The sequence below is a fragment of the Trichoplusia ni genome, chromosome 11 (genome assembly GCF_003590095.1).
Source record: "Trichoplusia ni isolate ovarian cell line Hi5 chromosome 11, tn1, whole genome shotgun sequence".
NCBI lineage: Eukaryota > Metazoa > Arthropoda > Insecta > Lepidoptera > Noctuidae > Trichoplusia > Trichoplusia ni.
In genome coordinates this window covers 6,790,171-6,814,639 of record NC_039488.1, presented here as the reverse complement: position 1 = coordinate 6,814,639, position 24,469 = coordinate 6,790,171, and the positions used below count along the sequence as shown (strand labels likewise).

Sequence of the window (24,469 nt, the reverse complement as noted above, 5' to 3'; positions counted from 1 at the left end):
TTATCAGTTGTCTAGTACTCATAATACAAGCTGTGCTTAGTTTGAGACTAGATGGCGTTGTGTGAATGTTGTCCAATATTATATTATTATTATTGTAAAACATTTTCTTTTCAGATGCCACAAAAATTAATTTTAATTTAAAATCGAGCTTGACCAAAGAAGGAAATGTTCTGGAATGTGAAGCGACTTCAAAAAACATAGACAAAAATACATATACGCTTTTTGTGGACGATTATTTACATTTGTATGTGAATTTCACGAAAAAAATACTTTCAATAGAGTACGTATTACCGACGAATCAATAAATAATGAATGTTATACCCGAGGTCGTGGTTTCGATTCCCAACTAGGATAAAAGTTTTTGTGATGAGGCACGTTAAATTGTGGGTCCCGGCTGTTATTCCTACATCTTTGACAGTCGTTACAGGTAGTCAGAAGCTTGAAAGTCTGACAACCAGTCCAACCAAGGGGTATCGTGTTGCCCAGGTAACTGGGTTGAGGAGCTCAGATAGGCAGTCCCTCCTTGTAAGGTACTGGTAATTAGCTGAAACCGGTTAGACTAGAAGCCGACCACAACACAGTTGGGGAAACGATAGGCCAATGATGCTAAAGACGTGTTTAGAAATGTTTGAGTTTGTTTATCAGTTGTCTTGTCTAGTACTCGTATTATAAGCTTTGCTTAGTTTGAAACTAGATGGCGTTGTGTGAAAGTTGTGGAATATTCACCAGACTCCAGGAGTCTTAGAAGTATTTAAAAACAAGAAAAATATTTTTGTATAATAATCAAATAATACAATTTCAGATGTACTTCTTTAGAAACAAATACCATTCTGTTATTGGAGAGGAATACTGACGCTGTTAAGGTACGCCTTACTTGTTTTTTTTTTTATAAATAATAAATTTAAATGAACCACAAACTAGCGCAAGAACTCATTTTTGAACCTTAAGCTAAAATACAACACCCTGTAGCGACGATTCACGGCTTGCAAAGTGTAGAAAATCTTGAGTCCAATCAATTGCGAGTCTGAATCGTATTAGTGAGTGTTCCGTATAAAGGCAAATGTAAATACAAATATTCTTGTACATTTTACCCACTTTCAAATTTCAATGTCATCAAAGCGTTGTCTAACCTCGAACTTTAGTTTTAGTATTTTAGGCTCTGGACAGACAGAACGCATTTCAATTGCAGTTCAATTGCAGTCGGTGTGCAATTGGACTGCAGTAATGTATGTATAAACTGCACTTGAATTGCAATTTGCGGCTGGATTGCAATTAAAATATGGTCTGTCTGTCTAGAGCCTTATTGTTGTTCCGGTCCCACCGGCGTTGACGGTGGGTTTACACATTTATTTGTTACCCAACCGAATTGTTTTTTTAACCTATTTCAACTAAACCCTCATCGTCGCGAAATCAAGACGAACTTGTCCTTTTTTATTTGTTTTTCAAAATATACATCTATTATAGACTTTCTCAAACAAACTCGGGCACAGCATAATAATGATATAAAAATAATATTTACAGATAAAACTGGCTGAAGATATACAAGGAAGATTTAAATGCAAGATACAGACTCTTAAAAATGTTGCCGCATTTGTAAGCGAAAAACATGGAAAAGATACTTACGTAGAAGTGTTCTGTTTTATGCAACTGTACGTTAAAATCAAAGGTAAAACATTCATTAATAATAGATATATTTAACTGCACGGATAGCCGAGTGGTTGAGGTTAAAACGCCAAACCCACTGAGCGCAATGTATCGTGGATTCGATTCCCAAAACAAGCATTTATGTGATCGTGTGTGCTTGTCCTGAGTCTGGGTGTCTTTGCGCATGGGACTTGAATGTTTTTGAAACTCCCGCGATACAAGAATTCAATACCTTAACGCGAGAGTCGTTAAAAAAGACAGCTCAAAGCGGAAGAAGTCGTTTCCAACGGAAAGCAAACCGGAGAGAAAATAAATAATTAAAAGACTAAAAAACACGACTTTTTGACTATTTTTTTTCGTATTCCTGGCAAATCCTTTTATTTGATATCCATATCATGGGGGTGTCAAACAGCCAGTCCGCCATCTTGGGGATGCCGCCATATTAGATTTGTAATAACATTTCCTAGCTAGTCATGTATTTTCATCAGAACTCAACCTGTGCAAAATTTCATCCTAATCGAAGACCGGGAAGAGGGTCAAATGAAGATTCCAAGATTTTCTTGCATAGTTAAATACATACAGATCAACCTAATAAATGCGTGTGAAACAGGTCTTCTTTCCAATAAAAAGCTTAATTCTATTCCACAGTTCCATCCATCAGAGTCCTCGTGAACAATATAGAGCTGGAGACAGTTCGTAACGAGGATCCATCGAAAGAGGTTGATTATACGACTGTCTATGAATACTCAAATGATGACACTGTTCAAGTCATCTGCCAGACGCTTGATCAGAATAATGCGAAAGTAACACCGCTTCTGATGGAGTATGATTTTGGAGACAGAATTAATAGTGAGTATGTAATGTAATAGCGGGCAAAAACTTTAATATAACGCCATCATCAAAGCACAGTGCGCGACGAGGTGTGTGTTAGAGCCCGCGTAAAATAATAATTTTATGTTATAACTCTTCTCTGCATATAACTGAGGATCGTGGTCATGGTCATGGATCAGGGCAACATTTAGCGCGCATGATCTGCGCCTATAACAGTTGTTGTAACTGCAACAACTCAGCTTTTAATTCAATTATTTTAAAACATCCTGTTTCAGATTTGTTCAATGCTTCAGAACTATCATCAGGCACTGAAGTAGGTTTTCGAACAAAATTTAATGAAAAGCATGACGGCAAAACAATGTCTTGTCTACATGACAACCTGTACACACAAATTAAGTTTTCATACAGGAAGCATTTCGAAAGTAAGTCTTGTTTAATATCCAACTTCCTACTAATATTATAAACGCGAAAGTCTGTATGTATGGATGTTTGTGCCGCTTTCACGCAAGAACCACTGAACGGATTTAGACGAACCTTGGTACACAGATAGTTTATAACCAGGATTAGCACATAGGATGGTTTTTATCCAGATTTTATGTTCCCGCGAGCATCATCTAATCTTTGATAAGTTTAAGGAAATATTGGATACGTATTATTTCTTTATCTCGTAAACAAAAATCTAAAATCTAGTCTAAAGTTACTTATCAGTACGCTTTTAATTAAAAAGTGATGTTAATAGTCCCCACTACCATATTTAAGTGCTTTTTATCCTCCTTACTATTCAAAAGATGTGATAAAATGAAAAATACGTATTCATATTTTTTTCGAAATTTGTCTTACGGAGTAAAAAGCTGTACATCATCAGATTTAGTTAAATACCTTTATTCCTTTCTGTCTAGTCTGTATAGGACCAAGAAAGAAAAAAAATATATAAATACAAATAGAAAGAAAAATATGTTAATAGTCAAGTTGCCTTTATTACAGATATAATTGGCGTTAAAATCAATGGATTGAATATAAGGGTGACGGATTTGAAACCAACAGGGCGCCGATACTTTGAGTTCACTTACGAATATGACCAAAATAGTCCAATTTTACTTGAGTGCGAAATATACGTGAATACTTTAATTGTCAGCATTATTAATGCTTCGAGTAGCATGACTATTGGGAAGCCGGAATGTGATGGTATGTATGTACATCTTAGGCTTACTCGCTGTTGTGGTGACCTGCAGTAGGTATGGCTTTGTATATACAAGGTGCTGGATCGATCCCAACGCAGGTAAGTATCACTTGACTTCAAAAAGGAGGAGTTTCTCGGTTCGTCTTTATTATTTTTCTATGGTTATGACTTGGGACTTGATGAACCGATTTTGTTGATGTTTTTGCATAAACGTGAAATAGTTGTCTATTGGTGCCGTAACATTTCATCAAGTTTTGCTCAGGGGTTTATTATAAAAATATTATTGTTTTTATACAGTAGTAATATGTCCTTTTTAATTATTCTAAGACTAAGATACCACTGACAAACGGCGAAGGATAACATTGTGAGGAAACTGTAGGCCTTCATGGTACTCAATGCCAAAATTTTCTTTATATGGCGAGAGGCCTGTGTCCAACAGTGGGACGTACATATGTGAACAAAGTAACATAAATATGAAAATGCGTAGCCCCCGCTTACTATCAGTCAAATATTTTGTTTCCACAGGTCAAATGAAAGCAATACTAAATACGACTTTACAAAACCGAAACCATACGATTAAATGTGCCGCCGATACAGCAACATCAGGCCCAGCTGAGCAGGTCGAAATACTTTTTATTCCGAAGAATGGTACTGTAAAACATAACTTATTACTTTCTATATAACACCTTTCCACTCCCCCGCTTAAACAAACTCGACTCCCGAATTAAGAAACTTAGTCCGTGTATCGCGGGGTTTCACAAATATTCAAGTGACATGCACAAAGACACCCAGACTCAGGACAAGCATTCGTGGGTCACACAAATTCTTGTCCTACGAAGTCCGCGACACGTCGCGCTCAGTGGGTTTGGCGCGGAGACCTCAACCACACGGCTATCTGTGCAGTCAATTTGTCTGTGTCAGTTAGCTATACATTATTATTCGAAGCTTAACCTGGCGGGCCACAATTCCGCTATTTGCTAAAAGCAGCCGAAGATAGATCTCGTTGGCGTGCAATTGGGGTGGCCTTTGTCCAGCTGTGGACGAATCCATATTCGATTCTAAACAAAAATCATCGGCCCATGCCGATGATTTTTGTTTAGATAAAATGTTTTATTTTGCTGATAAGGTCAGTAGGTACAGCTAGCTAACTCTCAAAGTGTTTCAGAATCGTATCGATTGGATGTATTTCTGCCACAAGAGTCTTTCTTGGAAATTTATGAGAACGACAGGAAATTCATTTTCTATGAAACTCGGAATGATTTTAATGTGACCCTAAATTGTACGGCGACTCTGTTCAAAGTAAGGGGCTACGTGGTTTATGTAAAGTTTGCAAAACAAGGTAGGTCGCTAATTTCAACTTACGACAATATAATTGCTAATTACATATCTAGACTGGACTAATTTTGATAAAATTTCAATGGAGTGTCATTTAAAAACATGGGTTTTTAGATTTTATAAATCTATTTCAATTTTTTTATTATTATTTTCAGTGAAAACCCATGTAAATCAAACGGAGGACATAAAATCAATGCAGTTAACACAGGGATCCAGTGACAATGCAACATGTTACCTTCGAGTATTAGACCCAGACGATATTATTAAGGAAACTGATAAAATTTTGAAGGGAGTCACCGTTTATTTTATTGTACCCATTCCAGTTTCAACTTCAAGCGTGTTGACAATGACAGACATGCTTATCAGAGGTAAGTATTATTTATATCAAGGCCCCAATGAAGCCTTTTTCAAACACAAGTTGTTTCGCTACGTACATACATAGACTTTTCCAAACCAACTTAATTCGGTATCTGATTCTCGTTGCTCTTTGCATTTCGTGACACACAAATAATAAAAATTTAGGTATAATATACGCCTTTAAAAAGGTCAAAAATCTTAATTTGTTTATTAACAGAATTGCAAAATCCTCTTTAACTAATAAAGACCGTATTGAATTAAATAGTAAAACATACAACACATGACACATCATTCAATACTTGCAGTTATATTGAGTTGTATTTCTTTATGTTTTAGGTGACCCAAATGCTACTGATGTCCCGGTTTTCAAAGCAGATTTAATTCCAGGTTATGACTTATTGTTTAAAATAAAAATTATTATGTTAGCAGTACCTGCCCTTTGACAAAGATAAAGCTATTTTAATAGCTATTTATTTAATAACAGTTTACTAATGCGTATTTATAGGGATCGCACTACTAGTTTCTGACTCAACCTAAGTCCTTAATCATGACCTGACGCGACGGTTATTAACTCTTTAACTAAGGCAAAGCTTCAGTCATTCCACAGGTCTTATACTGATCATCACATTTTAAATATACATTGATATAATAATCAAAAAACTTTCGTATTTTCATTTTTAGTTTTACGCACATTAATTAAATAACTGAACCCCATTTCACGATAGTAATAGGATATCGTTTGTAGCCTCAGTCGGACAGCAGCGCCATAACAGGCTGACCATCCTTTAGTCTGTTTGTCAACAGACTTTTACTCATAAACCGTAAAAATTAGACAGCCAAAATTTTCACATAATATACTTAGACTACTTAATCTCAACAGTGCGGTATTAATTCAATTTAGACACAATGAGAACAAGACTAAAAATCCGAAAATAGACATTTCGGGTTGGTAGTCTTGTTTTCATTTTTAATTTAGCTTCATATTTTTTTTAGTTTGAAGAAAAAGATATGAATATAATGAAAGTTTATTTTATTGTATTTACAGGAAAAGAAATAAAAAGTTGGGTGTTCGTCGTCCTTGGTTTAACAACTTTTATCATTGTCACCTGTTTTTCAACAATTGTCTTTCAAATGAAGAAAGGGAAGGTTTCTCAGGTACCTATGTGCTATTTAATATTATCATGTGCAGAAAGGCAGGTGCTATAGTTTTCCACATTAGCCTTATCATTTCAACTGTTTGTAGTTTTGTACGCTTTATTAAATAATACAAAAGAGAACATTTTTTGGACCATCCTTAACATTTAGGAGGACGATAGATCTCCAAACTCGTATTATTCTCAGACCTTCCAAATATGGTCACAAAATTTCATAAGGATCGTTCGAGCTGTTTTGGAGGACGTAAACCGTGACCCAAGAATTGTATACTTTAGATAGACAGTTGCTTCAATAATTTTTTAGAGTTTAGAGAAAAACCCGCTAAACTTTCACCAACACACCATCCTCTTTTGAAACTTAAACAGCGAATACCTTTATTTATTTCAGAGTGGTCGAAACAATCCAACATACGTGAACATAAATGGTACAAGTCAAGCTTCTCTCCAGGCCTATCCAGCACCTTGGGCAGAGAACTACTCCGTGCCTGCTGATGCCAGAGGAGACAGCACAACCTACTGCCTTCCCTACACTCCTGAGCAAATCGTCTACACCATCCCCATCCCCAAAAAAGAACGAAAGAAGAAACAAGAAGAACAATCCCACACTTACACCAACGTTCCGAACTTGATGGAGAAGCAAGGGAATCCTATAGAACCCAATTACGCTCAAGTAGTGCATGGTAAAGAGCCAAGTTACGCAAAAGTATTACCGAAGTGTCAAAGAAAAGTGGTGGATGTTAGTCCTTACTCTTCGGTCATGGCTCAGGGCTGTTATGCTCAACCACAGGAACCAATGTATTGTGAACCTCAGATTAATAAATAAGATTTGTAGTTTAAGATTGGACTACGTTTGATACAAATATAAAATTGAAAACCCCCGACGGTAAGGGTTTTCAACACCCAGAACTTAAATGGCTTGACGGACTGAAATTTCTCATCCGTTCGGAAGGTACGATGCCACTTTCTATTACAGACTACCTTAATTGGTTCAAAAGCTTTACGACCTTAGACATTAAGCTACAATATATTATCCTAAATTATAAGAAGGAATTATATATTATATTGTTATCAATAAGTTTCAGGACTTACCGTTGAACTTGGCAATCATTTAGATATTACTTCTTTTGTCGTTGAAGTCAATAACCAAGACACAATATGTATATGATGAACTTGGCTCTTCTTTCATAATTATGTTAGATGATACGATTTAGATTAGACTATGTTTAATGAAATTTATAATTATCAAAATTGTACCTTATATCATTAGATTTTGTATCTTTTTAATTAGCTATAGTATATATCTAGTAAAATAAATTAAACTTACCTAAAAGGAACACCAGCAAAACATGGTATTATTTTAAGTACTCTGCTCGAAAAAAATATAATATTTTATTTATTTCAATGTATTACGTAAGTATTCTGACTTCATCCATCCTCAAAGCAGCCTATCGAGATCCTGCTAAACGCTTTTTTTTTAACGGTAAGTAGACGTTTCTACAAAGACATTTTTTAATTGAATATGTGTACAGTTGACAATCAAAAGTCCGTCTTTTGTTGACGGCTGAACTTAAAAAATATGCATGTAACGGTTTTAAATACTGCTCATACTATACACGTGAAAGTTATAGAAACGGCACACTACTGATAAACAGTGTTTTGTGTTAAATCCTGGTCTTAAAGTTGTGTTTTCCGTCAAATATCCGCTAACTATTTAAACTCGACATCTATTGGTCGTACAAAGAACTTTTAAGCAGGGTAAGTGCAAAGAAAGCAAGTGAAAGCTACTAGCCTGATATTATAAGCGTGTGAGACTAAGAGCAGCACTGTGCGAGGGTTCCAACAATTTGAGAGTTGAGTATATTTGACAATAGATGGCACTAGTGGGCCGGAGTTTGAAGTTGTTTAACGGTGAACGATCTTAGAAATGTTACACAGTTTTTGATTGCTAAACTTAGTTCTGGCATGGAACGTCCAATTTTTTGAGGGTTCCTAAAACGCAATACAGATTTTAACTTATTGGCAATCGTAAATGATACCTTTTAGAATCTAATATTATAATTATACTAACTTTTACATCCTACTTTGTAGTTCTTGCAAGATTTTCGGGCATACATCTTGCTACATACAAGCGACTTCAAATGAAAACTACTGAACCCAAGTTGATGAAATTTTTATGGAACCTAATGACAGTTATGTCACGTTAAAAAACAAGAATCAACAAGAATCGGTTCATCCACTCCGAATGTCCAGTCCAGTCTAAAGAAATACAGACGAATTGGGATCCTCCTTCTTTTGAACTTTTGAAGTCAGTTGAAAAGTAACATAAATAGATACGTCATGTTAATTCAACCACGCCATCAAATTAACCGCTCAACTTTAGTCTCTTTTGAAGAGTTTCTTATAATGCATTACGTTACAGTAAACATCTGCCTATTTTTGCCGAGAAAGTGCAAGCAATCTACAACGCGGTAAAGAAGCAAAAAATCTAAATCTGCATCTGACAGGTACACAACGAAACTGGGGACTTTGAAGTCAAAAAAGTGCCTTAAAATCAAAATACATTACATTGCCTCAAGCTTAGAATCAATGCGTAAGAATAAACCACAAAAGTTTTAACTTTAAAGTATTTTCATTGCATTTGACGTATATCGAAGACAAAAGATCTTTGTAGCCACCCCAGCTTTCTTTCTTCATTTAAGATAAAAGAAAAACTTTGCGTTTGTTCCACGTAAATAGGTAATTGTTCAAAAACCATTTGAAACAGCACTCTCGGTTAGTGAAGCGAACTAACTTCTAGTAAATTGATTTTAGGTTTGGTATTATGAACTTTCAAGGGTTTTAGACTTAATAGGTTTGTTTGCTTATCAATTGTTTTTAGTAAAAACAGCAAGCAATACAAGCAGTGTTTTTCAATATCTCCCAAATAACAAAATTCTTATTTGTCCATCCTTATGGTTATGTAAATTTTGGACAGTTACAATATTTATGACATGTGTTTCGAGTGTAGCCGACTGTACGTTCGCGCAAGCGTGCCACATTAAAATATTTGTTTGAAATCGCATTCAAGTAAAAGAGACAAGAATATTATTTTTAATAACACTGTTAAATAAAAAGCATGTTACATTTCACATAAGTTTGTATCAATCGAGACTCTTTAATTTAGTCGTCTTATACAATCGAATGGTGTTGAAATAGTGAAAAATTACGATCAATTACCTTACTTATGTAATGGACATAAAGTGTAGTTTGGTTTGCGGTTGTTTGACGGCTGACGTTGGCCGCCATCTTCCACAATGGCCGTCAGAAACGCGACATCTATGCAGAGTTTAGTGTCATCGCGAGCGTGCGTAGCTTGGGTCGTGTGTGTTTTTATCAGCACTATATTGTTTGCATCCATTGTATAAAGAAATATGACACGAGAAATAGCTCAACGCAGTAATAATTCACAATTATTTGCCGTGTAGTAACTAAAGAAAGTTGGTAAATTGTGTAAATGGTGTTGTATTTATTGGGCCGTTACGTAGTAAAATAATGAATTTAACAGGCCGCCGCAGTCTTCTGTTTGAATTGTCGTGAGCCTTGTTGTGGGATCGATTTTTAGGTGTTATTAATGAAATTACGGAGGTGCTCGCGAGTGATATTGTTACATAAGGAACCTGTTTTAAAAAACTCCCTTAACGCTGATGTTCTATCGTGTTCTAGCTGTGGAGGGCTTATAATCGATATAAGTTAATAAAAAATGCATATTTTCCCCATGGTTTCATAAGGATCGGGTCAATACAGTGCCGGCTAGAACGGCGTTACGAATGTTGTTGATTCGCGTACAAAATGTGGTTTTGTTGATGACTGCAGTGCGACCGATTTATATAGTCAAATAGTGATTGGTGATTATGTCAACTTACTTACTGTTTTGTTGTGCCACGGATTCTTCGAGCTTCAGAGGTTAGTAAACAATGAAAAACATTTTTTTCCATACTGTGATCATTTAATAACTTAGAAATACCGTAAATGAAGATATAAACTCATTTTAAACAATATTTTTGTTTAAAAATCACAAACGCACAATCTTTTCATGGCGGGAATGAAATACATTTGTTTTTAGAACAGAAAATGGGTTTGTTTTTTTAAAACTGCCAGTTTTTTTTTTCTGGCACTGCAATAGCCTTAAAATTACAATTCCATGTACAAAGGTCGTGCCGTGTCGTTGACTATGAATTATAAATAGGTTAATTCACTGCATTCAAAACACGATAAAAAGATACCACCCCATGTACGACGATCGCGTGATATATTTTATCAGGGTTTCAAATCTTATGTTACACGACATTTGGCATAAATTTTTAATTCGGTACTTTTTCAAAACAGACCTAAAGGCTGTTCCATTTTTTTTAATTGTTGATATTAAAGAACATTGTCATACCAAATTCAATTAAAAAAAAAACTAAAGCTGAAAAGCTCTGTTATTGAATAGTACAAAAAATTATAATCATGCCTGCTATTAAAAAAAATAGGAAATGCAGTTATTTCTTTCTTAGAATGATCATTATTGTTTTATTAACTTTAATTATTAGAATTAATTGGATTATTCCATAACTGGTCTTAAGAATAGGTATTATAAAGTTTATATGGGGCTAATTTTCATTGTTATTTTATTTTATAGAATTAATTTTAGAAAAGGCTTTGATTTAACAAAATTATGTATGTTGCTGCAAAGTACACAATTGAACTGAATATAAATAATACTATATATGACACTTATCAGTGATGGTAAAAAGAGGTGTTTTGTATGCTAAAATGATTATTATAGCATTATGCCTAGGATCAAATTTAATCCAATCCAAAGTTGACTCTACAATCTATTTGTCCATCCTTTACATTTACATTTCAAATAGACAAAAACAATTTAATACTTACTAAATGAAAACTTAAAATGAAGAGAGATCCTGTTTCTGTTACATTTATTGGGTCTACGTAGGTATTACATTCATTTATTACATTTTCTTCAGTTATTCAGTTGCAGTAGGTATACAAAGTGCCTTACTTATTTGATTATTTCATAAGAATTGTCTTCTAGCAGATCCTGCAATAGGAGAAGAGTTTCATGTTGGTTCTAGTAATTTGTTTTTTTGATAAGATCAAAGAGTGGATAAAATTTGCTGATGATACAGGCATTTTTAGACATCTTCAGTTCAGTAGGAGGTTATGTTTAAAATGTATTTGATAAATGTGCAGAAAATGTATAGGTTCACAAATAGTGATCAATTAAAATAGGGAACAGTTTTTCAGGGTAATATAATATGAAATTCAAAAAAGAATTAAGTAGGTAAAAGAATTTTATTCTGAGATACATAAAAAACTCATAAACTTAACCTGTCCATAATATTAACATGGTCAGTTGTCTCATAAAAGTAGAAGATACAGTGGGTGTTCAGTACTCCGCTATGGATGATTCCTGGCTAATATGTTGTTGATTGTCATATTTCATATTATTTGTAAGTGATAAGACTGTAACAGTTACCCTTGTAAATAATCTGCTATTGAGTTGGTAGTAGACCATGTAATATAACCAAACCAATAGACCAAAGACCATAACTTTTTATAATTAAAATTAGAGATGCGCCGAATAACTATTCGGTATTCGGTATTCGGCGTATTCGGCAATTTTTTCACTATTCGTATTCGGCCGAATTATTCGGTTTCGTGCCGAATATATTCGGTTCTTTTTTTCTCCGCCACATTAGCCGATGTAGAACTAATAGATATAACTTATTCTGTTATAAGTCTACGAAATACTATGAGCAAATAAACTTTAACTCACTGTTTATTTTTAACCAAAAATTAACATATTTATTTCTTAAACAACCACATTTTACTTACAACTTTATAGTCAATATTTATTTTAATTTCAAAAACGCTTTAATCAGTTTTTAATCATAAATTATACTTTTAGACCTCCAAGCAAAATATTTCAACCATAGAATAGAATAGAATATTCTTTATTGTACACCATGGAATTACAGCAGTGATTCTTAATACATACAATGTTAGGGTACAATGGCGATCTTATCGCTTAAAGCCAGACAACCTTTGGATAGAACAAGATAATAATCCCTACAATTCCCTACTAATTTTATAAATGCGAAAGTAACTCTGTCTGTCTGCCTGTTATGCTTTCACGTCTAAACCACTGAACTGATTTTAACGAAATTTGGTACAGAGATAGAGTTGACCTTGAGAAAGAACATAGGATAGTTTTTATCCCGGACTTTTGAAGAGTTCTCTTGGAAACGCGATATAACCGACCTTGACGCGGGTGAAAAGCTAGTAATATTTATTTCTGAAACTAACAGTTAAAACTTAAAAAATATCATTTTTTTAAATGTTTAATCTTGCGGGCGGCAAGTAAGGACATGTTGAAACCTGTATACGCGAGGTTTAGGCGTTTAGGCGAGGCAATTTTGAACCGAATAGTTCGGCCGAATATTCGGTTCGGTAAACTTTAAACCGAATAGTATTCGGCATTCGGTTATTCGGTGAAACCACTATTCGGCGCATCTCTAATTAAAATTATAATCAAATTTTCATAAACATGATACTCATCATTTTATTAGTTCTTGTGTCTCCGGAGTATATGTTTCTTTATAAATTCTGGATACACTATTGGTATTATGCTAACATTGACTTTACCTACTTTCGGTTATCCATAATGAAAACAAGAACAACTTGACAATTAATTGACATTTAAATTCCCCCCAAAACAAGTAATCTGTCAATGCATTTTTTTTAAACATGCGCTGAGTTATTCTGCCATAATTCGAAACATAATCATAAAACCATGACAGTTGCTAGCTAAAGCAAAGGACTAACATAGACCTGTTCTTTGAAACAGGTTTTAAGCAGTATAAGATTACATAGGGCCACTAGTGGCAAGCTGTATTGTCTCTGAAAGGTATTAACTGAATTGCAAAAAGGAGTTTTAAAGGATGGTTTTGTGTAGGGATTTTGTTCATTGAATAGATCAAATATACATATTATTATATGAAACTTAAGTATAGGCTAAAATGTTGCAATATTAGTTGATGAATGAAGTGAATGTATTTTTTGTATCAGAGTATTATTCATTTATCTGTAAGGTTCAATGTCAATGTCAAAGTCAAAGTATCTTTATTGTGTTGATTGAGTAGGTTACAGGTGTTAAATAATAATGTATTATTCTTATCTGCGTATACCTTTGCCCACTTTATAGGCTTATTATTATAAAAAAATAAAGTTAATGATGTTGTAGAGTGTAACCTCAGGACATACTAAAGCAATTTCGAAAATTCTGTCAATATAAATCACATTATTTATGTAGGTATCTCTCATAATATCGAATCGATTTTCGCCATAATGTAGTGGTCACGGTCTTCTACTACATGCAGAAAGGTACAAAGAAAACTTTAAGATTAATGGCTATACACCAGTAGATACTCAATTCATTTAAATAATGTGAAAACTCAAAATAGTCTGGTGTCCGGTAATATGACGATACTACTGCAACGATTTTCCAGAAAACATTATTACAATAAGAATGATAATTTAACTTCTACAGTATTGCTAACCTCAAATTCAAATACTGCTGTAGTTAAGTTCAGTTTAGCCCTAGTTTTGTGGACACTGCAAGGGTTACAAAACTGTTTACACTGCCACCACGTTTCCAGAAATCCATTTACATCGCCTACATCGCACCTCATAAATAAATACAAGAAAAAAAAAAAACTTAAATACCCATCAGCGAGGTTCCATTAAACGCGTGTAGAGTTTCCTTTGCCTAAATCCGTAGTACGGGGAATGCATTAGCACTTGTCTCTGGTTTCGTATGTGCATCCGACTTCGAAATTCAAATTTTTCTGGCGTGTAAAATGGCCGACTTAGTTATTTAATATATTATGTTGTGTAGGCTATTTTTCTTAAATCTTTATTGTAAAATAAAATAGAAATGTTATAATAAATCGTATTCGATACAAAAGTTTTGGGTACATCGGATAGTGATGTTTATAATATGTGATTTTTTTCACACAAACGAGAGAAGCAAAAATCTAAGTATAATATCTGAAGTTTTGTCTCAACAACAACAAATACGTATGTTTTAAATGTTGTAATGCCTATATATTTTGAGGTACACTTCAAACAAGTAATAATCTTGTGTCACTGGCATAATACAATTATGATAACTCATTAGTCGGAATCATTCTAGCGGTTTGGGCAGTAATGCCAAAGAAACACTTGAAAAACTTAACTCTTCTGACGCAGTTGAGTAAAAAAAAGAGTATTTCCATGTCATTTTAAAGTTTCATTGTGAAGAATTATATAATTATCGGTACATTTGATTGTAAAGAATTTTAATATTATATATACAAATATGCTTCAATAATGAAGACCGTGAGAACTCGATACTGTTATAGTAGGTCAACAGGTTAACGTAATTGTATTTGCGATAACAATGTGTGTCCATTACTATCACACATAATATTACAAACAATATGAGTATAGAAGAGATATTCTAGTTAGACTGTCAATCAATTAACCTAGGTTCAAATCCCGTCATATTATTACTAGCCTTGATATCCCACAGCTGGGCAAAAGCCCACTCTTCTTCCACATGTCTCTCTCATGAGCCGCCAGTGGCCAGGAACGAATTCAGGTCATCCCGCCATCTCCGTCTGGGTCTGCCTCGTTGACGTCGGTTTTGTGTTACGGACTCGGTGGTAATTTTTGCTCATTGATTAGTTTGGCATACGACAAATGTACCCATCCCGATTCGCCATCAAAGTTGTAGATTTCCGAGAAACTTCCAAGAGATTGGTTGTTGTCTCAGCACCTATTTCATATCAAAATTATTGTCGCTAGTTAAAAACGGTGATTCTCAAGAAAAAAAGTGATACGTCGTAGATAAGGACGTCAATATCCGCACCACACTTAATACTGCAGATTGCTTCATTTCATACATACGTGTGTATGCTATTGATAAATGAAGTGAGAATTATAACATTTAAGCACTACAGTCACTTCGTACCAGTAGTCAGTTGGTAAGATGAAGATAATGACGACCTTGTCTCATTTTTTTCTGCGAATCACCCAAAGACGGGAATGAAAAATATCGTGAGGAAGACTTTTGAGGACAAAATTATGCCAGAGGCCTTCGTCCGATTTGAACTCTGACACCAGGTTGTACATCAAACAAAAAAAGAACTAAACCCCCCCCAACCCCCCTATACCCGGAATACCGGCTTAGTACACTGAAACACTGAAGTACATAATTGCAGCAATTTGCTCCAATCGGCTACTAATTACCGGTGTCCTATTGCAGCTCACTGTACCAGTTAACTGCCAGCAATCGAGATTGCACTTAAGTGATTAACTGTAAACCGCGTAGTTTAATCGCTGAAGGTTTTTAACTATTACCGTTTTTAGAATTATTTGTTTTAATGAGGGTAGGTCGAAATTATAAGCTTAAGGGTGGGAATTTCTACAAAATACACTTAAATTTGAGTTCTAAGTAGTTCTAACTCTTGTTAATAATAGACCATATACGTCCCACTGCTGGGCACAGGCCTCTTCCCGTATAGGGAATGTTTGAGCATTGATTACCACGCTAGCTCACTGCGGACGATTTTAGATACCTACTTGTATCCACGTTTCCTTTACCGTTTGTCAGTGGTGTCTTATAATTAAGAAAGTACATATATAACAAAAGGCTGTCACCGTCTTGGGCAAAAGTCACCACACTATGGGAGCTGTTTGGTCGGTCTAGGAAGTGGTGGAGGGTCGATTTGAACGTTTACTAGGATGGAGAATCGTGGAAGAATTTGGGGGAAGCCTTTGCCTAGCTATGTGATGCAATGGGATACATAAAAAAAAACTTAAGAAGGGACATTGTTATTCCCTTGCTTTATAAATGAACCTGCACCTCGTGCGTACATTCCATACATTTTTCACATTTATGGAAATAAAAGAAACGATGTTGTTTCCTCACAGGTGGTGTTAAAACCTCGCCAATATACTTCACTTTATTGGTAAAGAGATTTAACGAGAATTTTATGACTATTTTAGAAGTTAATACTTTTTTACGAGTATATATGTACCTTGGGATATAAATGCTATGGAAAGCCGAGATTTCAACGATTTTATTACAACATATTTTGATTGGAGTATGGCGCAGTGCTGTTGAGTTTATTAAGTTTATTTCTAAACGACTTCAGAAAAAAGGCGGTTATAAAATCGACTCGTATGTCTACTAAGTACTAGACAATTGATAAACACATTATTTCTAAATCTAAAAAATATAGATAGTTAATTAAAACATTTGTCCTAGGCGGGAATCGAAACCACGACCTGCGGTATAGCAGTCAGAACCACTAACCACTAGACCAACAGATCAATCAAAGGTTAACTTTGGTCATAAATAAGACAGGTGACCAATTTGCTTTTCTTTAGCTCTTTTAATTTGATCGTAACCTTTAATAGCGAGTACGTTTTGAAAGAACCAGTTTTTATTTCGGTTAAAATTGACCACCGTACACATAATGCATATTAAAATTAAGTCACTCTCACTGACATTTAACTGACAAGTTCAACTTTCACCACTATTTACGAAAATCAATAAAGGTTAAATGTTTTAACTGTAGCGGTTTTAAATTTCGTTGAAATTAAAATGAAAGTTTAATTAATTGTAATCGTGATAGATTATTTCGTCTCTGTAGTTTTTTTAAACGAGTCCCGCACTAAGTTTTTTAATCCTTGAGTTGCCGGGGATTTCACAAACATACAAGTCACATGCACAAAGACACCCCGACTCAGAACAAGCATTCGTGGATCACACAAACGCTCGTCTCGCGGGGATCGAACTTGCGACACGTCGCACACAGTGGGTTTGGCGCGATGACCTCAACGACTCGGCTGTCCGTGCAGATGCTTGGGTGTTTACGACCTATCAAAAATAGGCCAGGTGAGAAAACCAGTCCAGATATTGGAATCTGAAATCGACAATCCGCAGTGAGCTAGCCTGGTGATAAACCTCAACCTCTCCTATATAGGAAGGGGTCTGTGCGCAGCAGTGACGTATTTTTTCTAGTTTTTCCCACATTTGTATCCACTCCCCGCCGCGTCAGCTCATGATCAATGACTCCTGTTGGGTCCGAAACTAGTCGGGCGATACCGATAAATACGCGTGATTAAACCGTTGCACCATTTTATAGTTATATACACAAAAGGGCTTCAGACATGTCTTAAAGACATGTTTGAGTCAAACGTTCATCTCTGGGGTCCATTCCACTTTCTTAAATTACCTTAAGGTTTGTTGAAGACGACCTATTTAACTGTTACATTGTCTTTAAGAAAGGCAGAGTTTAAAGACACCCTAAAGTGTCATGCTGTTGTCATTGTAATGTGAAATGTAGAGACAGGGCATTTTAAACCGGTTAAGAGTAAGTTGAAATCACAATGCAGGAGGTTCTGTACAAATATGCTTAAAAGAGAAAATTTGAAAGAAACCTATCAAATTTATGACTTTGCTTGCTGCTTCTAAACCAGTTTTTTTTTAAATGCCTTAAAGATAAATAAATCATGTGTACTTTTTTTACCGTCAAGCTTTTACGCTGCATGACATAAACACATGTGTCAGACAAATTGACAGACATCGAAACCTTAGTAACAGGCTTCCACTTTTACCGTTTCAATACGGAATCCTAAAAACGTATTTTGCTTAAGTATCGTAACTTTAACTACTTTGACATATAAAACCGTACAATTCTTAAGCTGGCACACCTTGTAACTTGAAGTTAAAAGTTGAAACTAAGACAAAAACAAGTTAAACCTTTATATGAAGTAAACGCCGTTTCACTAGAGGTGCCTGAAGAATAGAGAGGTGACACGATGTAAAGGGGTCGGCTCGAGAGCGCTGCACTCTAGAACCCTTCAAATTATACAGGTGAGAGTTTAGGGATGTAGCTGTGTTGGTATCGATATCGATGTTTTTGAGAAAGAGTTTTTGCTCTGAACATTATAAAAGCGAGAGGTGTGGTGGAGAGTACGGTCGGTTGGTCTTCATGTTCAAATCGTTGGAACTATGATTGAATTTGGGATTCAGCTTGATAAGTACTTTATATCCTGAAATGAACAGTAACAAATGTACCTCATAGTCCAGTGGTATAAGCCACACCTAATATGTGAGAGGGGTCGAGAGTTCGATCCCCGTGTAGGATCAGCATTTGTGTGATCAACGAATGCTTGTCCTGAGTCTGGATGTCTTAGAGCATACAACTTGGATGTATGGGAAATCCCCAGTGACACAAGATTAGTTTAAAAAATAAAATGAATAATGTTGGCAAAAGGTAATTTCAAATAAGGTTCATTATTTCGTAAGATTACTCCTCTTCTTTAAAATATAAGTATAAATATAGGTACCAGTGTCACAAATAAAAATATCGATAAAAACAAACCATCGACATCTCACTCCGCCAACACTAAAGCACTTGACTCGTGAACGGTAGCAAGATTTTTCTGCTTACATCGCTTACAAAAAAAAAGAAAAGGTCATGGGGTCGACCGATGTTTCGTAAACCACCCCCCAGGGGAGGGAATTTATAATTTTTCCCTCCCCTTTCTACTCGTTTTGACAACCGATTCCGTTTTGAGGTTATGTCGGGTCCATAATGCAATTTGAGTTTGAATCGTTGTTGCTAACTTGTGATAACAATTTAACGTTATAAAAACAACGGGAAGGAAGTGCGGGTTGGTCTCACACACTGAGGGTATCGTAAAAACAAAATATGTGAAAGATCGTCGCATTCTATATGTAACGCTGTTTTACTTTACTGAACGATATTGCTTGTTCTATAGATTTTAATTCCCTTTTTAAACGAATTATGTACCTACTTTTATATTTCCTTTGCTCATGTTTTGGTGCCTCTGTGGTTCTGTTTGGATATGAATTGTATGATGTACAGGTTCAAGTGAAATGTGAGTTTTAGTAATGCCTTCTTTTTGATGATTCTAAGACACAACTTTCAAACGGTAAAGGAAAATATTGTGATGGAAACCTGGTTTCCAAATATTGGTATCAAAAATCACCACTCGTTAAGTGATCAATGCTCAAATTTTCCCCAAATGGGAACAAGTCTATGCCCAGCATTGTAACTCATATATAAAATGTCTTTTTAACTTCCCTTAAACTCCATAAAAACTTTTACACAATATCAACAACATTGGATCAATCCCCTCGCTGTATGACGTAAGCAAGAAGTGCTATCAATCAATCAAATGAATTAAAATAACGCATTGATGTCAATTGCGAGTTAACAATGATGATGTGCCTTCATTGAACAACAATCAGGAGATTGAACGAACAGGAGCCATCTTGTACCGACCGACATCTTGTTATGACTGGCCTGTTGGTCTAGTGGTTTGTGGCCCTGACTGCTATACCAGAGGGTGCGGTTCCCACCCAAGACATATGTTTGTGTGATGATCACGATCATTTTTGTCCTGTGTCTAAGTGTAATTTATCTATATATGTATGTATTTAGAAATATATAAGTATGTTTATCAGTTGTCTAGTACACATGATACAAGCTTTGCTTAGTTTGAGACTAGATGGCGTTGTGGAACGAAGAATATGACTGGTCCGTTGGTGTAGTGGTTAGTGGCCCTGACTGCTATACCTGCTGCGATACCCACCCAAGACAAATGTTTGTGTTATAAGCACGTTCATTTGTTTTGTGTCAGGATTAATCCTTCTGCAGCTGTTCAGAATCAAAAATCGAATATTTAAAAACTAAGAGACTCCAAAAACGGAATAATATAGGTATACTCAACTATTAAAGTTCTTAAATACAAAAATAACAAAATTGTTAAATACTTAGAACTTTTTACTTAAAGCAAATGTGTTAAATGAAACAAGGCACCCGAAAACCGTATATTTATCTATATTACAACACAAATAATAAGAAAAAGCTGTCTCGAAGCAAACATTTTAAGTCGAACGGATTACCCCCAAAAATCTGGGATGATACTTTTGACAATTTTTTGTTGGATGTTTTGACACTTGACGAAAAAATGTTACTTCGCCACTCAGAAGCGCAGCTGTTTTCGGTGTTAAAAATAGAACGTTTAGTTTTACTTGTGGAATACAAACATTTATATTTTGTGCTTAGATTTTTTTGGTAATATTACCAGCATGCAACTGTTTCATTTTGGGGCAAACTGGTGTCCTAGGATCCATTGATCGCCACGCTAGCTCACTGCGGGTTGGCGATTTCAGATTCAAATAATCAGGAATCCAGGTTTCCTCAAGATCGTTTCAAAAACTCTTAGAAACAATTGAATAAAAAATACTAAATTTATATTATAAAGACATGGTTTTCCCAGCCTTTCCCAAGCTATGAAGCGAATTATGCAGAACGACTGCCTATATAACCTCTACGACCTATTATTCTGACTAACTCAAACAGATAGAAAAAAAAACCCTAAAAGAATGTTAAAAACTAAGTTTATATAATTTAAACGGTTGTATTGATTTGACATGGGAACTTCTCGTCTCTAAGTACCTTTTTGTAGGAGAGAGATAGTAAGTTAAACGGTGTATAGCGTCATCTCTTTCCTATGACTACAATAATGTTAGTTTAAGCGGTGATGGTAGATACGACTGTACTTGTAAAAAGCGTTGATAATTCACTAGTCAGAAACTAATTGATTTATTAAACTGATTTAATGCTTGAAGTTTTTGTTAGTAGGTTTTTTAAACGACTTCCTAAAAATACTGGTTAAATGCGAGTGGAATTGCGACACTGGTGATTATGTAAACGTGAAATAAATGTCAAAAAAAGATATCAGTAAAACTGTGCCAAGCTTGCTTCAATATTTTTTATCAAGTTTTTTTCTTGAATAACTCCCGCGCTAAGAAATCAGTGCTTGTGTTTCACAAACATACAAGTCACATGCACAAAGACACCCAGACTCAGAACAAGCATTCGTGGATCACACAAATGCTTGTCCTACGCGGGGATCGAAAGCGCGACAGGTCGCGTGCAGTGGTTTTGACTTTGTGACCTTAAATACTCGGCTACTGATGCATTTAGTTGTTATTAAAAGAATTGTTAATTCTGTTTCTTTATATGGGTTACTGTGACATTCAAATTAAAGTAATATTAACGTAAACAATAATAATCATTAAAAGTTCAAAGTCCGTTAAGCACTTATAATTTTAGTTACAGTGATTAAAGCAATGTCTTTCGGCGGTATTACTTAACTAGCGATAGCAATGTGCAATTTCCAGTCAAAATAAATGTTTGTTTCTTCACCACGGACCAAAATAATGGGAAAAAAAAAACGTTGACAATCTACATCCTTAGCTGCGGATGATGAATATTATAGGTGGCCGGAACTTGCACAGAATAGAGAGATGGTGGAAGAGAAAGGGGGAGGCCTTTGCCCAGCAGTAGGATCAAAAACAGGCTACATATATAAAAAATAGGAATATTTCAAACCAAATTCAAAAAGAGAACCAAGTCTCAAATAATTAAAATTTCCAGATCATAAATGTCTGAACTAATTTGGGGATTAACCTCACTTCATAAAGCAATAATTCCACAATATTCGCTACCAATTGCTATCGCTTTTCCACGATACTTAATAACAGTAAACATTTACAATAAAACTTTTACTCATTAACAACATGTTGGCCGGGATGAAAGCAGAACTGGCGGGAAAAAGAACCAAGATGGCGGACTATTAATCACTCGCTTGACAAACGTCGTCTGCCTGTGTGTCTGTTCGTTTTGTTTAAGAGAAAGTCGTTATTTGTGTCTGGTTTATTATTTTGTAGAGATATGATATTAATTTGTGTAAGAGATGGGAATGTATTTATTTATATAGATGAACTATTTACTAAATTAACTCGTTAATAGTGTTTTTTTTTGTTTGTGACGCTGTTTTGTCTAAATCCCTTGACCGATTATGATGAATAAGTACATACAAACTCCAAATAAGTACATAGGCTACTTCTGTGGCTAGAATTTGGCAACCATATGGGCAAAGCAGAAGACACACCCCTTGATGGACCGAATTTGATAGAACATGTATAAGCCGCTATAAAAACTGCTTCCAAATAAAACCTTTATCCGAAATCATTCACTTACATACATACCAAAAACACCGAAGACAACAGTAAAACTACACAACCCTCTTTTTCCAGCATAGGTTAAAATTCAACATAATAAACATGAAAAACAGTACACAGGTCAAATAATAATAATACATTACCAACCTAAACGAGGGTCAAATAATCCTTACATAATATGTCAGAAACATTTGTGTCCACTCTGTCTGTTTGTAGCTCTGTAGTCAGTACTATTGGCCGCGTCTGCCCCGCGGCGAAGCTCTGTGGACCTGTTCACGTAAACTACGAAATGACATTTATTTTCCGCTTTATTTTGTTAGGGTTGACAAATTTGTGATATAGGTATAAGATTGTGGTTAATTTTCAGATTTTACATTTAGACAAGTTTTTTTTTATGATAGATTATCAAATAAATCCTCTTTGTCTGATCCGGCAAACGTTGTTTTGACATACATATAAATAAGTTTCTGATCTGGAAAAATAATTTAACCTTTTAATTTTAGTTTTTTTAATATTTTAATTTTTTAATTTTGTTTTTTAATGGATGGAAAATCTTCGAATAACTCCTCCTTTGCTTTGTAGAAAAGCGATAATCGTAATAAAAAATATCACAGTGATAGACACAAATTTGCCCCGGTGACAATTAAATTACAAAGGTACCTAACCCAAACTGTGTTTGCTGAACCCTCACTGACTTTCACTTGATCGTTTTTTTAATTACCTAAATAAATGTTATATAGAATATGATTCTTTATAAAAAGTCTATTATTATAAATCTCCTTATAGTTTTTCTTGATGAAATTGGTTCCGAAGAACGAAGTTGTTTTTCACCTTACGTCTAGAATAAATTGAGTTTAAGAAGATTGTTTTCACAATATAATAGAATTCTGTAAGAGTTACTAGGTTTCTAACATTAAGGAGAAATGTTTAAGTTTATATTTCATTTTATATTTTTTGTTAATACGATGAAATTGGTTGTAAATATTTTTGTCTCTTACGCTTTCGTGACTAACCCACTGACATTTGGCATGTTACTTAGTTGCACCTCGGTGGTAGCCTCTTTTCTATATAGGATCCATGTTGACCCATTATGCTAAGGGCTTTTCTGGGATTCGGTCAGTCCAGTCATCCTAAGTCTCCTCAGCAGCATGGTTTCTGAAATTCTTGCCTAAAATGGCATATTTTATTTAGATTTTTGGCATATAGGCTCTAATTTCCATTTTCCGCAGAATTTGCTTAACAAGTACTCCGTTACTGCGCGGTTACTATATAGCCTAATCTAGCCTAGCATATGTAACTCAGATATTACTATCAGTAAAAAAAAGATTTTCAAAACTAAATTAGTTTTCAAATCACTTAAATAAGTGAGACTGCATATACGATAGCCAAGTTGTGTCGTGGGTTCGATCATGAGGTATATTATTTTATAACCGCTTACTCAATTTTATTTATCGAGAGTGCCCGACTAGTTTCGGGCCCGGAACCCTCAATCATGAGCGGGTTATCGAATCGAACTTGGAATACTCTCTATTCTCTCTAAATAAAGTTACTTTTAATACCTAAAATAATATCTATTTAAATAAATTTACCAGCTTTAGCAACCCTAGAATTCAAGATAAGACGTTGGTAAAACTGTTGAAGAGTGGACAAGTTTCGTTACTGGTATTATTTTCTTAAAGTTATGTCATGTAAAATGTTAGTTTCATTTTCATGTCATTTTGGATGCCTTTAAGGCTTTTCTTATAATATTATCATGTTAAAACCTTTCTACTGGGCAAATAGATGTTAATCTAAAAAGTAAAAGATCTTGGT

General features: G+C 34.9%; 2 protein-coding genes across 2 annotated transcripts in view; both read left to right on the top strand.

Moving 5' to 3' along the window:
• The first annotated feature begins 256 nt into the window (after positions 1 to 256).
• On the top strand, positions 257 to 7,335 carry LOC113498975. The gene is made up of 12 exons (XM_026879255.1): positions 257 to 280; positions 803 to 863; positions 1,522 to 1,666; positions 2,293 to 2,493; positions 2,751 to 2,897; positions 3,460 to 3,660; positions 4,181 to 4,303; positions 4,821 to 4,994; positions 5,146 to 5,358; positions 5,684 to 5,734; positions 6,393 to 6,502; positions 6,890 to 7,335. The coding sequence occupies exons 3-12, from the start codon at positions 1,642 to 1,644 to the stop codon at positions 7,322 to 7,324; spliced, it is 1,680 nt and encodes a 559-aa protein (XP_026735056.1). The 5' UTR covers positions 257 to 280; positions 803 to 863; positions 1,522 to 1,641; the 3' UTR covers positions 7,325 to 7,335.
• A 2,471-nt stretch (positions 7,336 to 9,806) lies between these two features.
• The window catches only part of LOC113498686, a 165,398-nt gene continuing 150,735 nt past the window's right edge, over positions 9,807 to 24,469 (top strand). The window contains exon 1 of the mRNA XM_026878801.1: positions 9,807 to 10,443. The gene's annotated coding sequence lies outside the window, so the exon portion shown is untranslated. The remainder of the gene's footprint in view (positions 10,444 to 24,469) is intronic.

Bases quoted from the DNA above. Each gene is read 5' to 3' on its own strand.
- LOC113498975 (XM_026879255.1), top strand. From the start codon at position 1,642: ATGCAACTGTACGTTAAAATCAAAG. The intron at 2,898-3,459 runs GTAAGTCTTGTT...CCTTTATTACAG, and splicing joins ATACAGGAAGCATTTCGAAA to ATATAATTGGCGTTAAAATC. The intron at 3,661-4,180 runs GTATGTATGTAC...TTGTTTCCACAG, and splicing joins TGGGAAGCCGGAATGTGATG to GTCAAATGAAAGCAATACTA.